At 58.1% G+C, this 15,771-nt stretch overlaps 1 protein-coding gene across 4 annotated transcripts in view; it reads left to right on the top strand.

The window, feature by feature from the left end:
* DNAJB6 (DnaJ heat shock protein family (Hsp40) member B6) overlaps positions 1 to 1,625 on the top strand; it is a 69,569-nt gene extending 67,944 nt beyond the window's left edge. For all 4 annotated transcript variants that reach the window (XM_086685289.1, XM_086685258.1, XM_086685280.1 and 1 more), the window contains exon 10: positions 248 to 1,625. In XM_086685289.1, the coding sequence (XP_086541415.1) occupies positions 248 to 330 (83 nt within the window). In that variant the 3' untranslated portion in view covers positions 331 to 1,625. The remainder of the gene's footprint in view (positions 1 to 247) is intronic.
* Positions 1,626 to 15,771: the final 14,146 nt, after the last annotated feature.

The raw sequence follows: 15,771 nt of genomic DNA, 5'->3' as shown, positions 1-15,771 counted from the left end.
TGAGCAGAGGAGAGCGTGGGCTCAGTGCCGCCCCCCTCTGGGCGCGTGGCTCCGATGCTCTTTGAACAACGTCAGAGATGTTACTCTGCGGTTTGAAGAGTCGGTCACGCTGTGGATGTGGCCTGGGGAGAAGTGGGGACAGCCCGACTGTCCCGTGTTAACGTGGGCGAGTGTTTGGAAGCGCTTGCCTCTTGGTGGGGACGCCGCTGCCCTTCGGAACAGTGTTTCACAAGCCGTGTTTCCTTAGGACTCAAAGAAGGTGGCAAGAGGAAGAAGCCGAAGCAGAGGGACGAGTCCAAGAAGAAGAAATCGACCAAAGGCAAGCACTAGGCGGACTCACGGCCGCGCGCCTGCTGCCGGAGCTGGCGCCCAGCCCGCCCTGTGCCGTAGTGCGAGGCGCGCACGAGTTAGGTAGCGGCACCGCTTGGCCACCGTCCCCACACTGCAGCTTCTCAGCTCGGGACGGCAGGAGACGGGAGTGACGGTCGTGGGCGGAGCCTGTCCGCACTGTCCTCGCGTCTCCCGGCCCTCAGTCCGACAACAGCGGCCCCCCTGAGGGGGTCGGGGACCCGGCTCCTTCCTTCCGACTGTTGAACACGATGCCGACTGCTGAGCTGTTGTAGCGTCAGAGGTGTGACTGGTGCAGGCGGGTGATGGAGTGTGTGTCCACGGAATGCCTCTCTCTCTTCCCGGCGGGAGAGTCCTTGGAGCTGGCGCGTAGTTAGGGGCGGGGTGACGTCATCGCACGTCCTGCATGGAGTCCGCACCGCCAGGGGTCTTCCCTCTGGGTTACGGGGTGTCCCAGCCGCCTCCCTGGGGGCCCGTGGGTGAGTCTCTAGATATAAAGTCATTCCTTAAATTTACCAGAGTTTTAAGCTCCGAGGAGCCCAAACCTGACTTCCAATATTGTTTAGTTTTTCCAAATTCCATCTTTTTCTCTTGGACCCATGATTCTCCTTAGCACATGCACAGGACCCTGCAGAATTTTGTTCGGTAATCCCCTCTCTGCTCTTCGTTTGGGTCATTCTGGGGAGACGCACATGCGGTATTCACACACACACACACACACACACACACTCAGATTGGAACGAGGGCGCTGAAGAAAAGATTTCAGTTGTAAACATTGGCTCCTCTAAAAACGTCGTTTATTTTCCTAGCAGTTTTTTTCTGTCCACTTTCCTGCACTTACTTCTTTGCGTGATCACCTGCTTCTTAACCCTTTGGTTCTACTGACTCGATCCGTGCCGCGCCTAACCTTTTCTGCGCGCTTCCTGCCCAGGCCTTTCCTCCGTAACACAAGGGCCAGCTCACACCGCTTGGAAATGGGGGCTCGGGGCAGAGCTTTGACGTGGTGTGAGAATGCCGCTGTCGTGAATGTGGCGGCCACCGGCCCCCGTGGCCCCTGTAGCCAGCCGCGTCATGGGCGTCGTGGGTGTGGAAGCCAGAAACGAGTGTAACTTTGCGACTCTGAGATGACTGTTAGGGGAGGGGTGCTTTGTTTTGTTTGGCTTTGGCAGGGAGGTGGTGTGGACTGGTATTACGGCTTACCGTGGAAAATGTAGCCATGAAAACATACTGTATTTTAAGTGCTATCAGCAGAAATAAAACGTAAGCGCCGTCTTGGACTGCTGGCTTGCCGTCATCATTAATGTCCGCTAGTTACACCGTTATTAGCGATCGGAAAGAAAACCAGCCATAATTGTCATTTCAATTATGAAAGATAAAGTGATAATTAGGGCAAGAGCCTGGGTTGGGAGCTGCATTACTGTGAGATGAAATGTTACTTTATTTATTTGTTTTAAAATTTTTATTTATTTTTGAGAGAGAGAGAGAGAGAATGTGGGGGGGAGGAACAGACAGAGGGAGACACAGAATCTGAAACAGGCTCCAGGCTCTAAGCTGTCAGCACAGAGCCCGACGTGGGGCTCGAACCCACGAACCACCAGATCGTGACCCGAGCTGAAGTCGGGCGCTCAACCGACCGAACCCCCCAGGCGCCCCTGAATCGTTAAAGACCACACTGCCGCTGATTGACCCTGTGGGAGCCCAGTGGCCTGGCTGGCAGCATGGGGGACGCTGGGGAGGTGGGAGGCACGGGCTGTTGCGACCTCCTGGCTGGGGGTATGTCCTGACCCGGGCCCCGCTGCAAACCACGGGCTTCTGCCGTGGCCCCTGGCGGACCTGGAGCCTCTCCCAAGGGCACGTTTGGCTCATGGGTGCATCTCAGGCACTTCCACACCAGAATTCGCTGTCGGTCCCTGGGGAGGGAGGTGGCTCAGCAGGCGCGAAGCAAGTTTCGTAGCCCTTGACCTCCCTGCTTCAGCGCCGGTCGCCTGGGGGACAGCGTCTGTGTGGTGGCGTCTTCCAGCCACGCCTGGAACAAGCGTGCCACCCCTGCGGGCGGGCGGCCCACGTCCACAGGCCGTCCCCAGTAACGCTGCCCTCAGCGAGCAGAGGCCCACTGGCTGGGGGAGCTCGGTGAGTACCTGCTTCCCCGGCGGGGGCGGGGGGGACCACACAGCTGCCTGGGACGCACGGCGCCCCGAGGGCCGGGGTGGGCTGGCGAGCGTGTGAGCTCACGCCATCACCCCTGCTCCACCGCCACCCAAGCGGGCTGCCATCCCGGGGGCCTGGGTGCCGGTGCCCGTGCTGGGGCCGCTCAGAGCGGCCCTGCTGTCTGCTGACCTCCCGGAGGGGGCTCCTGGGCCAACATCAAGGGTGATGGAGGCGGGGGGGGGGGGGGGGGGCCCGGCCTCTACCAGCATGGCCCATTTGGGGACAGGGTGTGTGGGACCAGGTGGGGAGGTGGTCCTGGCTGCGAGGAACCCCCCACATACTCCAGGGCCGTCCGCCCCCCCTGCCCCCACGTTAGCAGGATTAAGGGCTTTGAAGAAACACTTTACGTTGGTGCATGTTTATTTTGAAACCCTTGCATATTCACAGGAAGTTGCACAGGCGGCACACAGGGGTCCCGTGTGGCCTCACCCGGTCCCCAGAGCCACGGGGCAGCATTAGAACCGGGAAAATGACACGGTCCCCTCCGAGAAAGGTGAGACCGTGACGCTAACGATCACGGTCCCAGGGCTTCTGACTTGGCCCATCCCACCAGGCACAGAACCTTCTGTCTGCTCACTCCTCCGAGGGTGCCTGCCCCCACGTTGCTGGGGCAAGAGTGAGGCCAGGCTCACGTGGTCCTCCAAGTAGGCCGTGGAGGCTGGGCGTCCCGTGTCTCCGGGCCTGGAGCTGCGGGAACAGGGCGGCAGGAGACGGCGACCCGGGCATAGGGCCCCTTCCCAGGCCTCCCTGGTTTGGGTCTGCTTCGTGTCTGTCCCTCCGGCTCCTACAGACCCTGTTGGCCGGGACCGGCACAGAGGGTCACCGCAAGTGTCCTATTCACTCTCGCCTGCTCCCGGAGAGCTACCTCGTGCTTCCTGCTTCCTGGTGCTCCCCATGGTGCTCCCCACTTTCCTGTCCCCACCTGTCCCCCCCCACCCCTTTGAAGTGTCGTCCACCTGGTTCTCAGCTGAATGGGGGATGGCCAAGAGCTCCCTCCCAGGGCTGTGCCCCCTGCAGCTGCCAGGGGGAAGGTTCTAGAACTTGACGTGGCGTGGGTGCTAAGGCAGGTGCCTCCGTCTCCTTGTCATCAGCCGAAGCGTCACCGTGGCCCAGCTCGAGACGCGCTCTTGGAGGGGCAGGCTGGCTCCTCGCTGCGCCTGACTCGCCGCTTCTCAGGTGGACCTGGACACCATCGATGTTCGTCCCCAAACCAGTCCGGCGTCTGGTCACAAGTTAGGACTGTTCTCACAGGGGCACCGAGGCGGCCACCTCCGGAGGGATGAGGGGTGTCACCGAAGATGCCCGCCCGCCCTCCATGCCGCAGCTCTGGTCCCCGCGTGGCTCCTGCGCCCCCGGCCCGGGCGACGGACAGGCTAATCACGGCTGGCAGCAGCCGGTGCGTCAGCCTTAATTCTTTGTCTTTGTCTCTGAGGTTTTTATAGGTTTCGCTTGATCGACAGCATTCATTCTTAGTGAACAAACGGAAGTCAGCTTTTATGGCATGAAAATTGTTGTTTCTCTGACCGGCTAGCCATTACACGGTGACACAGGACCATGAATCTTCCCGTTCCTGAGAGTGAGTTTGATGTACAGGTGGCAGACAGCCATCTGGTCTGGAAGGGTGGGGCTGCGCTCACAGGAACCTTGGTTTTTCGCTGACTGAGGGCCCGGTTTGGGGACATCCCCTCCCAGCTTGATGGAGCCCGGATGGGAGAGGGCCGGGGTGCGGGGGAGGGGTGGGACCCTCCAGTCCACTGCCTGCTCCCCGTTTCCCTGTCCCGCTCTGCCTCCCCCCTCCTCACCACCCCCCCCCCCCCGCCCTGCTCCCGTGACCCCAGGGCAGCAGGCCCCAGCCCAGCGGCCCTCAGGAGAGGGCAGGGCCCGCCTTCTGTGAGGCCACAGTTCTCAGGGAGGCTTACAGTATAGGGACACCGAGGGCACTTGGCTTTCTCCTTGTCCTTTTACAAAGGAAGGCCCAGACCTCAGGATGTCCCATACGATTCCCAGAGGCCACAGAGCTGGGCACGGTGGGATCTGGCTGTTTGATGCAAGGCTTCTGCTCCTCCCGAGCAAACCCTAGGCACTGTATCCTTCCCCCCACACGCATTGAGCATGCTCTCTCTCCGCTTTCTTGGTTGGGGTGCTATGAAGACCAATTTTTCCAGGTCCGCTGTGGGTCTGTGAGGTGCATCTTGTATGGAAAATCCTGATAAACGCCTTTCCTTCCCAGGGCTCTGGCTTTTTCCAAGGACAGACCCCACAGTGGCCGACTACTTTCTCTTTCCGGTCTACCAGTGAACTTGGAGATTTTCAGTCTTTTCTTGCAGTCCATCCACCGAAGCCACATCTCAGGACACCCTGGATGTCATACCACCTGTCCAGAGGGATGCCAGCGTTGATGATTGTGACGAGTGTGTGTGTTTAACCAGGGCTGTTCCAGGACTTGGAGTAATTCCAGGGTGCCGGCCTGGGCCTGGTACGCATGCGTGAGAGACGGCTCAGCAGAGAGCTCTGGCCTGTGCACGCCCCATCCCATAGGAGAGCACCGAGGGTCCCCATGTGACGCCAGAAGCGTAGGATATGCCATGAGAGGGAGGTCAGCTTACTCTTAGGGACCAGAGACATTAAAATCCTTTGGGAGAAACTGAGGGGCCGTACACATAGGATGAGAAGGCAACACAACTACTCCACATTCTCGTTTCTCAGGGTAACTGCAGGCCTAATTTCCGGATGGCCGACAAAGGCAGGAAACCAGGTCACCCTTCTCTCTTCCTGGGTCAGCTTCTGCCACCAACTCTTTCCAGGTCCCCACTGCCATTGGTCTAGTGGAGGAGAGGCCACCAATGCACCCATCTATCCATCCACCCATCGTCATCTGTCCATCCATCCATCCAACCATCCAACCATCCACCCACCCATCATACATCTGTCCATCTATCCATCCATTTATCCACCCATTATCTATCCATCCACCCATGCATCCATCCATTCATCCACTCATGCATGCATCCATTCATCCATCCATCATTCCACCATCCATCCATGCACCTATCCATTTACTCATCTGTCCATCTATCCATCCACTCATCCATCCACTCACCCACCATCCATCCATCCCATTGTCTATTCATCCACTTATCCATCCACCCACCCACCATCCATCCATCCATCCATCCCATTGTCCATTCATCCATCCATCCGCCTATCCGCCCACCTGTCCACCCATCCACTCATGCACGCATGCATCCATTCATCCGTCGATCCACCCATCCATCCATGCACCCGTCCATCTGTCCATCCATCCACTCATCCATCCATCGACCCATCCACCATCCATCCATCCGTCCCATTGTCCATCCATCCATCCAATCCATCCGTCCATCATCCATCCATCCATCTATCCATCCCATTGTCTATCCATTCACTCATCTGTCCATCCCATTGTCCATCCATCCATCCATCCATCCATCCATCCGTCCATCCATCCATCAATCCTGTTGTCCATCCATCCATCCATCCTTCCACCATCCATCCACGCACCTATCCATTTACTTATCCGTCTTTCTATCCATCCATCCATCCATCCATCCATCCATCCATCCATCCATCCACTCACCCATCTATCCATTCCATTGTCTATCCATTTATTTACCTATCCACCTACCCACCCACCCACCCACTATCCATCCAATTCATCCATCCAATTCATCCATCCATCCATCCATCCATCCATCCATCCATCCCATCTATCCACTCACCCATCCACCCATGCATGCATCCATCCATCCATCCAATTCATCCATCCATCCATCCATCCATCCCATCCATCTATCCACTCACCCATCCACCCATGCATGCATCCATCCATCTATCCATCCAATTCATCCATCCATCCATCCATCCATCCATCCATCCATCCATCCCATCCATCCACTCACCCATCCACCCATGCATCCATCCATCCATCCATCCATCCAACCCATCCATCTATCCACTCACCCATCCACCCATGCATGCAGCCATCCATCCATCCATCCATCCATCCATCCATCCATCCCATCCATCCACTCACCCATCCACCCATGCATCCATCCATCCATCCATCCAATTCATCCATCCATCCATCCATCCAACCAACCCATCCATCTATCCACTCACCCATCCACCCATGCATGCATCCATCCATCCATCCATCCATCCAATTCATCCATCCATCCATCCATCCATCCATCCATCCATCCATCCCATCCATCTATCCACTCACCCATCCACCCATGCATGCATCCATCCATCCATCCATCCATCCAATTCATCCATCCATCCAACCATCCAACCAACCCATCCATCTATCCACTCACCCATCCACCCATGCATGCATCCATCCATCCATCCATCCATCCATCCATCCATCCAACCAACCTATCCATCTGTCCACTCACCCATCCACCCATCCACCCATCCATCCATCCATCCATCCATCCATCCATCCATCCAATTCATCCATCCATCCATCCATCCATCCATCCATCCATCCAACCCATCCATCTATCCACTCACCCATCCACCCATCCATCCATCCATCATCCATCCACCAGTCCATCTACCCACCATACACCCACCCATTGTCCACCCATCTAATGCACACTGTGTCCCACATGTGTGAAGCATGTTGGAGACATAGCCGTATGAGTTGCACCCCCACCCTGCAGAGGGGACAAGAAGTGATGCCCCCTGTCCCCAGGCAGGATAAGTCACCCCTAGCCTACCCTTGGTACGCCCCCAGTTATGGCCTCAGCGCAGGAGGAATTCAGAGGGGCACATGCCGGTGGGGGATTGGGGAGCTTTGCAGGTGGGTTTTGGAGGGCGGAGGCAGCCAGGCACATGTTGAGGCAGGGAGAACGGCCTAAATCAAGGTGTGGGATGCAGGCTGAACCCGAAGGAGGGGAGGATTTTGGGCGGAGCAGGAGGAGGTGAGGCTGCTGGAGGGGGGGTGGGTGGGAAGGGCGGGTTGAGGCAGCCCCCGGCAACAGCTGGTTTGGGCTTGGTGCTGAGGGCAGAGCACGTGGCATCGCAGGAGCCCGGCAGGGCCAGCCTGGCCTGGATGCAGACAGTTCCCAGGAGAGGACGGTTGGCCGCCGCTTTCCCGCCGGGCTCGAGGGCTGGGCTGCCATCAGCAGTGGGGGGTTGGGCCAGTGATGGGCCTGGCCTGAGGACCGCGTCCATGGTGAGCAGTGGTCACGTGTCACTTGGCGGATCTTCTCCCACCTGATGGTGGCTGTCACTTGATAGGATCACCCTTGGGTCTGGGAGTCCCGGGTCCTTGCTTCCTGTCGTTCACCTGCCTGGATCAGGGCTTAGGGAGCAGCCAGTGAGGAACCAGGCCAGAGTCTCAGCCTGTGAGAGTGTGCATAGGTCCTCACTGACCACCTGGCAGGACAGATGACGCCCCACGCGGCCTGCTGTTCCCGCTCTAGGCGGGTCCTACACCGTCCACCTCAGGTGCGCGCTGAGCAAGGCTGGAGTCGTGACGGAGGCAGCAGCAGGGAGGGACTGACCGCTCTGAAGAGAAGGTGCTGAAAGCAGAGCAGTCTGAGGGACAAATTCATAGCTCCCGGGGCACAGGACCAGTTGGGCCACGAGGCCGTCCTCGCCGAGTCTAGTATGGTCTCCTGCTGCCCCCAGTTGGCCACAGCTGCCTGCCTGCCCAGCCCTTCCCCAAGATCCCATGGCATCTGCAGGGGTGATGGTGGCCCCAGAAATGTATGTCCACATCCTAACCTGGGACCTGTCATTGTCACCTTGTGTGGAAACCGGGTCTCTGTGGCCCCAATTCCAGCTGAGGCTCTCGAGATTGTCAGGATCGTTAGGATGGCCCTAAATCCAGTGACAGGTGTACTAGGAAGGAGAGGGGGATATGAGACACAGACCCGGACAGGAGGCGGCCACGTGGAGACTGAGGCTGAGACCCGGTGATGCAGCCACGAGCCCCGAGATGCCTGGGGCCGCCAGGAGCAGGAAGAGACAGGAAGGGGGAGCTTCAGACGCCTGGATCTCAGACCTCCCAGACTCCAGACCTGCTCAGGGATAGCAGGGGGGTGAGCCTCAGCCCCGTGAGCGCGCAGCCTGTGGCGTTTTTTAGGGCCACCCCAGAGGCTGACGCCATCTGACTGCAAACCGTTAGGAGGAAGGACCCTGCTCTCAGAGATTCGTCTCCGGATGTGGATTCCGTGGCCAAATACTTGAGCGTCCCAACTTTAAAACCCCAGATCAAACGTTCCCTGGAAGATTCCATGTATCTATGTAGCTTAGTGGGAATTTTTCTTTACGAAGGACCTCACAAAGGAAAATGGCCACATAAACACAAGCGAGTCAATGTGGAGCATTTTGAGATGGTGTCTTATGCTGCGGTATTTTCTGTGGCCACAGGAGGGCGCCTCCATAAAGGGAAACAGGACTGGACAGAAGATCCACCCCTGCCCCGCACACGTGTCCGACGCACGCACACGCTCACACGCACGCACACGTGTCACACGCACGCACGCACATGTGCGCACACAGAGTAAATTAGCCTTAAACCCTAATGTTCAAATTAATCAAGACTCAAATGGGTTGGAGGGGGAGGGGACCAGAGCCGATACCTTATCCCCCGCCCCCCGCCCCATCGAGCAAAATAGTTTTGCTGGAGAGTGGGGCGTTTCTCTTGTTAAGCATTTACCATCTAGTCTCATAATCTTATAAATAACACGTCAAAGGATTCACAAGAACACAGTTTGAAAAGATAAAATTAGGCCGTACCAGAAGTTTGGGGTTTTTTCCCTACACCCACATGCCAAGAACATTCCCACATTTTTTACCCCGGTGACATCTGACAAATGGTAATTTGTGGTTTCCTGGACTAACAGGGAAAAAAAAAAATCTATCGTCAGTGTTTCTAGCTCCTTCTCTGTCTCGTAAGCCGCGGGACTCTGCACCTGGCCCTCAGTCGGTGGAGACCCTCAATCGGCGAAGAGCAGGTCTGTGCCGGAGCCCTGACGCCCGAGAGCAGACCGAGTCGTTTCAAGTTCGCGCTGCAGGACCGGTCCCGGAACTGCTTGGGAGCCCTCGGTGTGAGGTGTAGCTGTCTTGTTGTCTAGACTTTTACAACTAGTAATAATACCCTGGTAAATAGTGCAAGTGTTCATTTCCCCTCTGCTTTTGTTTCTTACCTGAGTACATGGTGTCTTTCACTCCCAATACTTCGTAACGTCAAGGATGTGACTGCTGGTGTCCCCCACCGCCCTTCCCTTCCTGCCAAATCCTTATGGAAACCAAGGCAAAAAAAAAAAAAAAAATTCAAGCTGCTGGAAAAGGTAAAAGAAAGGGAAAGAAAGCAAAGGTGAAGTCCCAGGCTATCCCGATACCAGTAATGCTCCAGGGAGAGCCATCAGTCTGTCCTCACCCCCCAATTCCTGCTTAAAACCCACGAGGAGGACTTCGAAACACGTTACGTGCTCGGATGTGCCTGCCGTGGCCTCTTCCTCGCAAAACAAAATCTCCCGTCAACACCCACGAAAACCCACCGTTGTCACCAGCCCGTCTGGGTAAACACATCCTTCTCGTTTCGCTTGGTTTCCGTTTCGTTAAGCATTACGCTTCAGATGGTTTGAACTGAAAGTAGCAATATATTATCGTAACGGGGGTGGGGGGCACTGCACACGTGCTTCTCTGTAGCTGTAAAAATCATGCTTCATTTGGGAGTGGGCAGGCCTCCCCGGCAACACTCTCCCAGCTCCCCAATCTGGTGTTTGTGTTCTGAACGGGTTAGGTATCGAGAGGCCGTAATGTGGTCACGGTGCAAAATATACATGTCTATAGATACCTAGCACTAGAAATCAGAAAATAAGAGTTTTGTCTAGAGACAAATTAATCTTTCCACCCCTTTTATGGACTCTTCAATCTGCTTTAATCTTTAGGTGCACTGACAAATACTTAGCTGTAACTACAAAGCATCCGGGGAGAATATAAGCATGAGTCAGACTTGCCAGCTAAATACGTTTCATTAGAGGTGAGGGACAACCAGCTGCCTTTCCGGTCGGGAGGCCGCCTTTTCACGCATGGACTTTTATTTCTTATAAAATAATGTCTCTTATAATGTCTGTGAAATAATGGTTCTTATAATGTCTGTAGTTTACATGGCTTTTGAATGGAGTGTCTGTAGTCAGATCAGAATAACGGGACCCACCCCACGCTGCTCACTGGCTAATGTGAACTTCCTTCCGCATACACCTCACCTTTGTGCTCTAGATTTGCCAGAAGGGACACTGGACTCTTGGCACCGGTTACGTTTCTCACAGCCAGCTTAGAAAGAGTTGGGATTAATTAGGGAATGCCTCCAACGTCAGACCTCACATGAAACTGCAAAACAGAAGTTGTTAGTCTTTAGCAAGTAAGCATCTCGTAGAGTAAGATCCCTTGAATGAAATGGTAATTGCTCTGATATATATACTTTTATTACCACTTGTGAGGACGCAGATTAACACTCCAGACGTTTAAAATTGGACGCAAATAGCGGCGTATTATAGCTGCCGCAAAAAAGCGTAGAATTTGACGTCTGGAGCCTTACCGCAGGATGACAGAGCGGTCAGTTAAAATACAGTGTTGCTAGAGGTGTGCGTGGGGATTTAACCCTGTCAGTTGATTGCATTTTAAAAGCCGTTACTGAGAGTTCAGTATGATGATGTGGAAAATCTTGAAGGCTGACTTAAAAATCCAGGAATCTCTGACGCAAGTGGTCACGCTGGTGTGACGGGCCCCGGGCAGCCAGCTCGGGGTCACGGCCCTAAGGGCGGCTGGTCCTCGCCGGTCACCCACCATCCGAGGTGATTCACAGGAATACGGTTACCAGGAGTTGCAGGGATTTCCCTGAACTGGGAGTCTTGTCTCCTTTCTACATTTGATTCCGATGACACAGCGTGTGTTTCGAAGCACTCATGTTCACGGTGTCGACACGTGGGATGGCAAGCCCCGGACGGCACCTGGGGGCGCACCTGCCGTCCCCCTCTCTTTTCCAGTTTTCGGTTGAAAACGCTTCTTTTTCGGTGTGGAAGGGGTGTGGCAGGTGTAAGAAATGTGTGTCTAGAAAAGGATCTGCGGATTCTGAGGCGACAACGGGGCAGGGCGCCCGCTGTCCACACCGTCGGGGGAGGCGGTCTGTGGGCTGCGGGAGTCCCGGCCACGGTGCTGGCGGCTCCTGTGCATCTGGCCCCTCACTCTGCCCGCAGAGGGCCCACCGCGTCCGCTCGCACTCAGGGCCGCTGGGGCCCCCGGAGAACCTGAGGATGAATGAACTGGGGTCTTCGGAGCTACGCCTGGTTTGGTCTGCGGGACGGTCTTCCAAAACCCCCCTGAGGCCCGGGGGCCTCTGCTGCCCTTCCGAGAGGGGGCTGGGTGGCGACGTCCCCATTAGAGCCTGTCACGTCCTCCAAAAAAAAGATCGGGTGAAGTCCTGACCCCCAGAGTCTGTGAAAGTGGCTCATGGCAAGATCAGAGTGATGGAGCCAGAGCGGCCCAGGTCCCATGCCCGCTGCTCTGATGCAAAGGCCACATGACAGGGGAGGCCGAGGTGGAGTGACAGGGCCAGAGCTGAGCGTCGCCGGCAGCAGCGGGAGGTGGGAAGGGCCCGCTGGAGCCTCTGGGGGTCTCAGACTTCTGGCCTCCAGACTGAATGGGACATTTCTGTCCCTGTTTCGGTGGCCCAGTCTGTGGTACTGTGCTGTGGTGGCTCCCATGGATCAGGACGCAGGGCGCAGGGCTCAGGGTGCAGGAAGCAGGGCTTGGTGGAGGCTCAGGGCTCAGGGTGCTGGGTGCAGGGCTCAGGGTGCTGGGTGCAGGGCACAGGGCTCAGGAAGCAGGGTGCAGGGTGCCAGGGCTCAGGGTGCAGGGTTCAGGGCTCAGGGTGCAAGGCACAGAGCTCAGTGAGCAGGGCTCAGGGTGTGGGCTCCGGGTGCTGGGTGCAGGGCTCAGGGTGCTGGGTGCAGGGCGCAGGGCTCAGGGTGCAGGCTCAGGGCTCAGGGTGCTGGGTGCAGGGCACGGGGCTCAGGAAGCAGGGCTCAGGGTGCAGGGTCCAGGGCTCAGGGTGCAGGGCACAGAGCTCAGTGAGCAGGGCTCAGGGTGTGGGCTCAGGGCTCAGGGTGCTGGGTCCTGGGCTCACAGCTCAGGGCTCAGCACATAGGGGGCAGGGCACAGGGTGCAGGGTTCAGGGCTCAGCACGCAGGAGGCAGAGCTCAGCACACAGGGGGAAGGGCTCAGGGTCCTGGGCTCAGAGCTCAGGGCTCAGCGCGAGGGGGCAGGGCTCGGCGCACAGGGGGAAGGGCTCAGGGCCTAGGGCGCAGGGCGCAGAGTTGGTCTCTGGAGGCTCTGGTTTTGTTGGAGCATATTTGCATCGGGGACGAGGGTCGTTTCCTTTGGCGACTCTGCTCATTGTGCCCCATGGTGGTTTTATCACCGCTTTTCCCTGGATGCTCACACTCTCTTGAGAGGTGTTTTCTGTTCTGCTCAGCCCACACCCTAGAGAAAGTGCCAGATGGAGGCGAAAGGCGAGCGGGAGCAGGCTTATGCACTCCAGTTTTGAGGCCACATCTGTGGGCTTGGGGCTCGTTTGGGGCCTGGCCAACGGGCTGCACATCCCTCGTGTCTGCCTGGCGGGCGTCTCCCTGGCGCCCCTTCGTCAGTGCTGGGACAACAAAGGGCATCTCCTTGAGGCCCCGGTGCCCTCTCAACGTGTGCACAGGTGGGCGTGGGAGGGGACACTGGCCTTTAGGGCCACTTAGATTGCCGGAGCACGACCCGCTGAGGAACAGGGAACATGCGTTTGTCAGTGATCATTGAAATAGACTGTCGTAGGTCTTTTAAGAAAAGTTGAACTGGATGATTTTCTTCAGTTTTAACTTATGTTTTTAAAAAAATACTTTTTTTTTTTTTTAAGTTCACGTATTTATTTTTGAGAGACCGAGAAACAGAGCATGAGCAGGGGTGGGGCAGGGAGAGAGGGAGACACAGAATCTGAAACAGGCTTCAGGCTCTGAGCTATTAGCACACGGGGCTGGAACCCACAAACTGTGAGATCATGACCTGAGCCAAAGTCGGACGCTTAACTGACTGAGCCACCCAGGCGCCCCTAACTTACGTTCTTAAATGAAAAATCATGAGATGTATCTTTATCAGGTCACTAGGCAGCTGAGCCAGGAAGCCGAGGAAGGAGAGGTTTGAGGGACGTTGTGGTGGTTCGGGTGGGGACGCGGCAGGAGCAGGGGCAGATCCTGGGCGTCCCTCCCCAGCGGCGCTGGGGGGCCTGTCCTTCTCACTGAGACTATCACTGATTCAGCGCAGGAGGCCTTGGGGAGGGCTTGGGTCAGGCACCCGCTGCCCGCCTGTCGTTAGGGCGCCGTTTTCCCATTTGGGAGTAATTTGGACTTGAGAGATTACATTCAGTAGGGAAATTCACTCATCAGTTTCCTGGCTCCTTACCTTTGCTCTGGGCTTCTGTCTCGTGGGGGCACTGGGGACCCTGAGTGTCCCTGGTGTCTCCCTAGTCACGGAAAAGGGGGAGAAGTGGGCGGGGTCTCCTGGAGAGGCCCACCCGGTGGCCACCCGTGTGGGCAGAACCAGGCAAGGGGAGGTGTGCCCGAGGGGGGGTGGCCAGGGGCATCAGGCCTTAGGGCGCGTCCCGACCGGGTTTCTAAAACGCTTTTTATTGAAGAATAACCCACATACCAGAAAATACACACAGCAAAGCGTGCAGCCCACGCAATTTTCATGCGGAGCAACCAGCACCCAGGACCAGAGGCCGAGAGCGCCCGGGCCTCGGCCAGCAGCAGGGACGCGCTCAGTTTGTTCTCTACTTCAGCGGGATCGCCTGCCGGTGTAGGACACCTGCTGTGGGCCCGCGACCACCGGGCACTGTGCCCACTTCCCGTGGCTACCGTAGTTGGTGGCCCACACACAGCCTCACGGCCGCCTGTCAGTTCTGCAGGGGGAGTGCGGGGCTGTTGGCGGGGTCTGATCCTTGTAGGAACTGGGGCCATTTTCCTCGCTGGCGGTGGGTGGGTACCGGACGGACCGGGAACAGGGGTGGGGGAGGGGCGGGGGGAGGGCCTGGGTGGGGGGGGGTAAGGGTGGGCGGGGTCGCGGCAGCGACTGGACCCGGAACAAGGGTGGGGGTGGGAGGTGGCGGTGGGGGCGGGGGCAGGGGCTGGGGGGGACGGGCCGGTGAACAGGAGTAGGGGTGGGGGTGGAGGGCCGGGTCGGAAACAGGGGTGCGGTGGAGTGGGGTGGGGGCGGGGCCAGGATACGGGGGTGGGCTCGGGGCGGGGGTGGGGTCGGGTGGGAGCGGGGTCGGGAACAGGTGTGCGCGTGGGAGCTGGTCCCCGCCCGAGGCCTCCTGGTCCCCGGGCATTCCCGGCGGCCCCTCCAGCGGCGGGGGCCTGGACTCCCCTGACTTCTCCTGCCCGGTCGGTGTCTGCGAGCCCAGCCAGGGACCGCTCTAGACTTTCCAGGGCTCCGGGATGTGATCTGGTGTAGTCGGCCCCGCCCTCCCCCCCAGACGGCCCAGGAGAGCTCCCGTCTTACAGTCTGGAGCCCCACTCGCTCACACGTGCCCAGGTTCCAGGGGACAGGCCACGGGCACCTCGGGGGTGCTGTCTGGTGGGGACGCGAACTCCTCGCCCAAGTCGGGCGGGCACCTGGGGACGGGGTGGGGGGACGGGACGGAGGCGCCGCCTTTCGCAGATGCCGCCAAATGTTGTCCGAAGCAGCGGCGACGAGCCGGGCTCCTGCCCCGGGTCCGCTGGCCCGTCCCCAGCACGGTGTGCGGTGGGGTCAACGTGGACGGACCTCGGGGGAAAGCCGGGGACACGTCGGTGGCAGGGGGCTTTCAGGCACCGCCTGCCCACCCGCCCACGCGTGCCGGTGGGCATTTCACGGTGGTCCCTCCTCGTGGGAGTCTGAACCCGGCGTTTCCCTGCGTGGCTCTTGCGCTGGTGCGTCTGGCCGCTCGAGGGCGTGCGTGCGCGTCCGCCAAGAGGCCGGCTGCCCCTTTATTGCCCTTGACCCCGGCCGGCTCCGGGAAAGACAGGGGATCTGCAGGGAGCCCCGTGGGCACTGCTCCCGGCCGTCCCCACTCCGCCCCGACGCCCTCACTGCCTGGGTCGTGACCCCTTCTTCGCGGCCAGGCCGGGG

Source organism: Puma concolor, chromosome A2, assembly GCF_028749965.1.
Source record: "Puma concolor isolate L17-30 chromosome A2, mPumCon1.1.hap2, whole genome shotgun sequence".
NCBI classification, from domain to species: Eukaryota; Metazoa; Chordata; class Mammalia; order Carnivora; family Felidae; genus Puma; species Puma concolor.
This window is presented reverse-complemented; position numbering and strand designations above follow the sequence as displayed.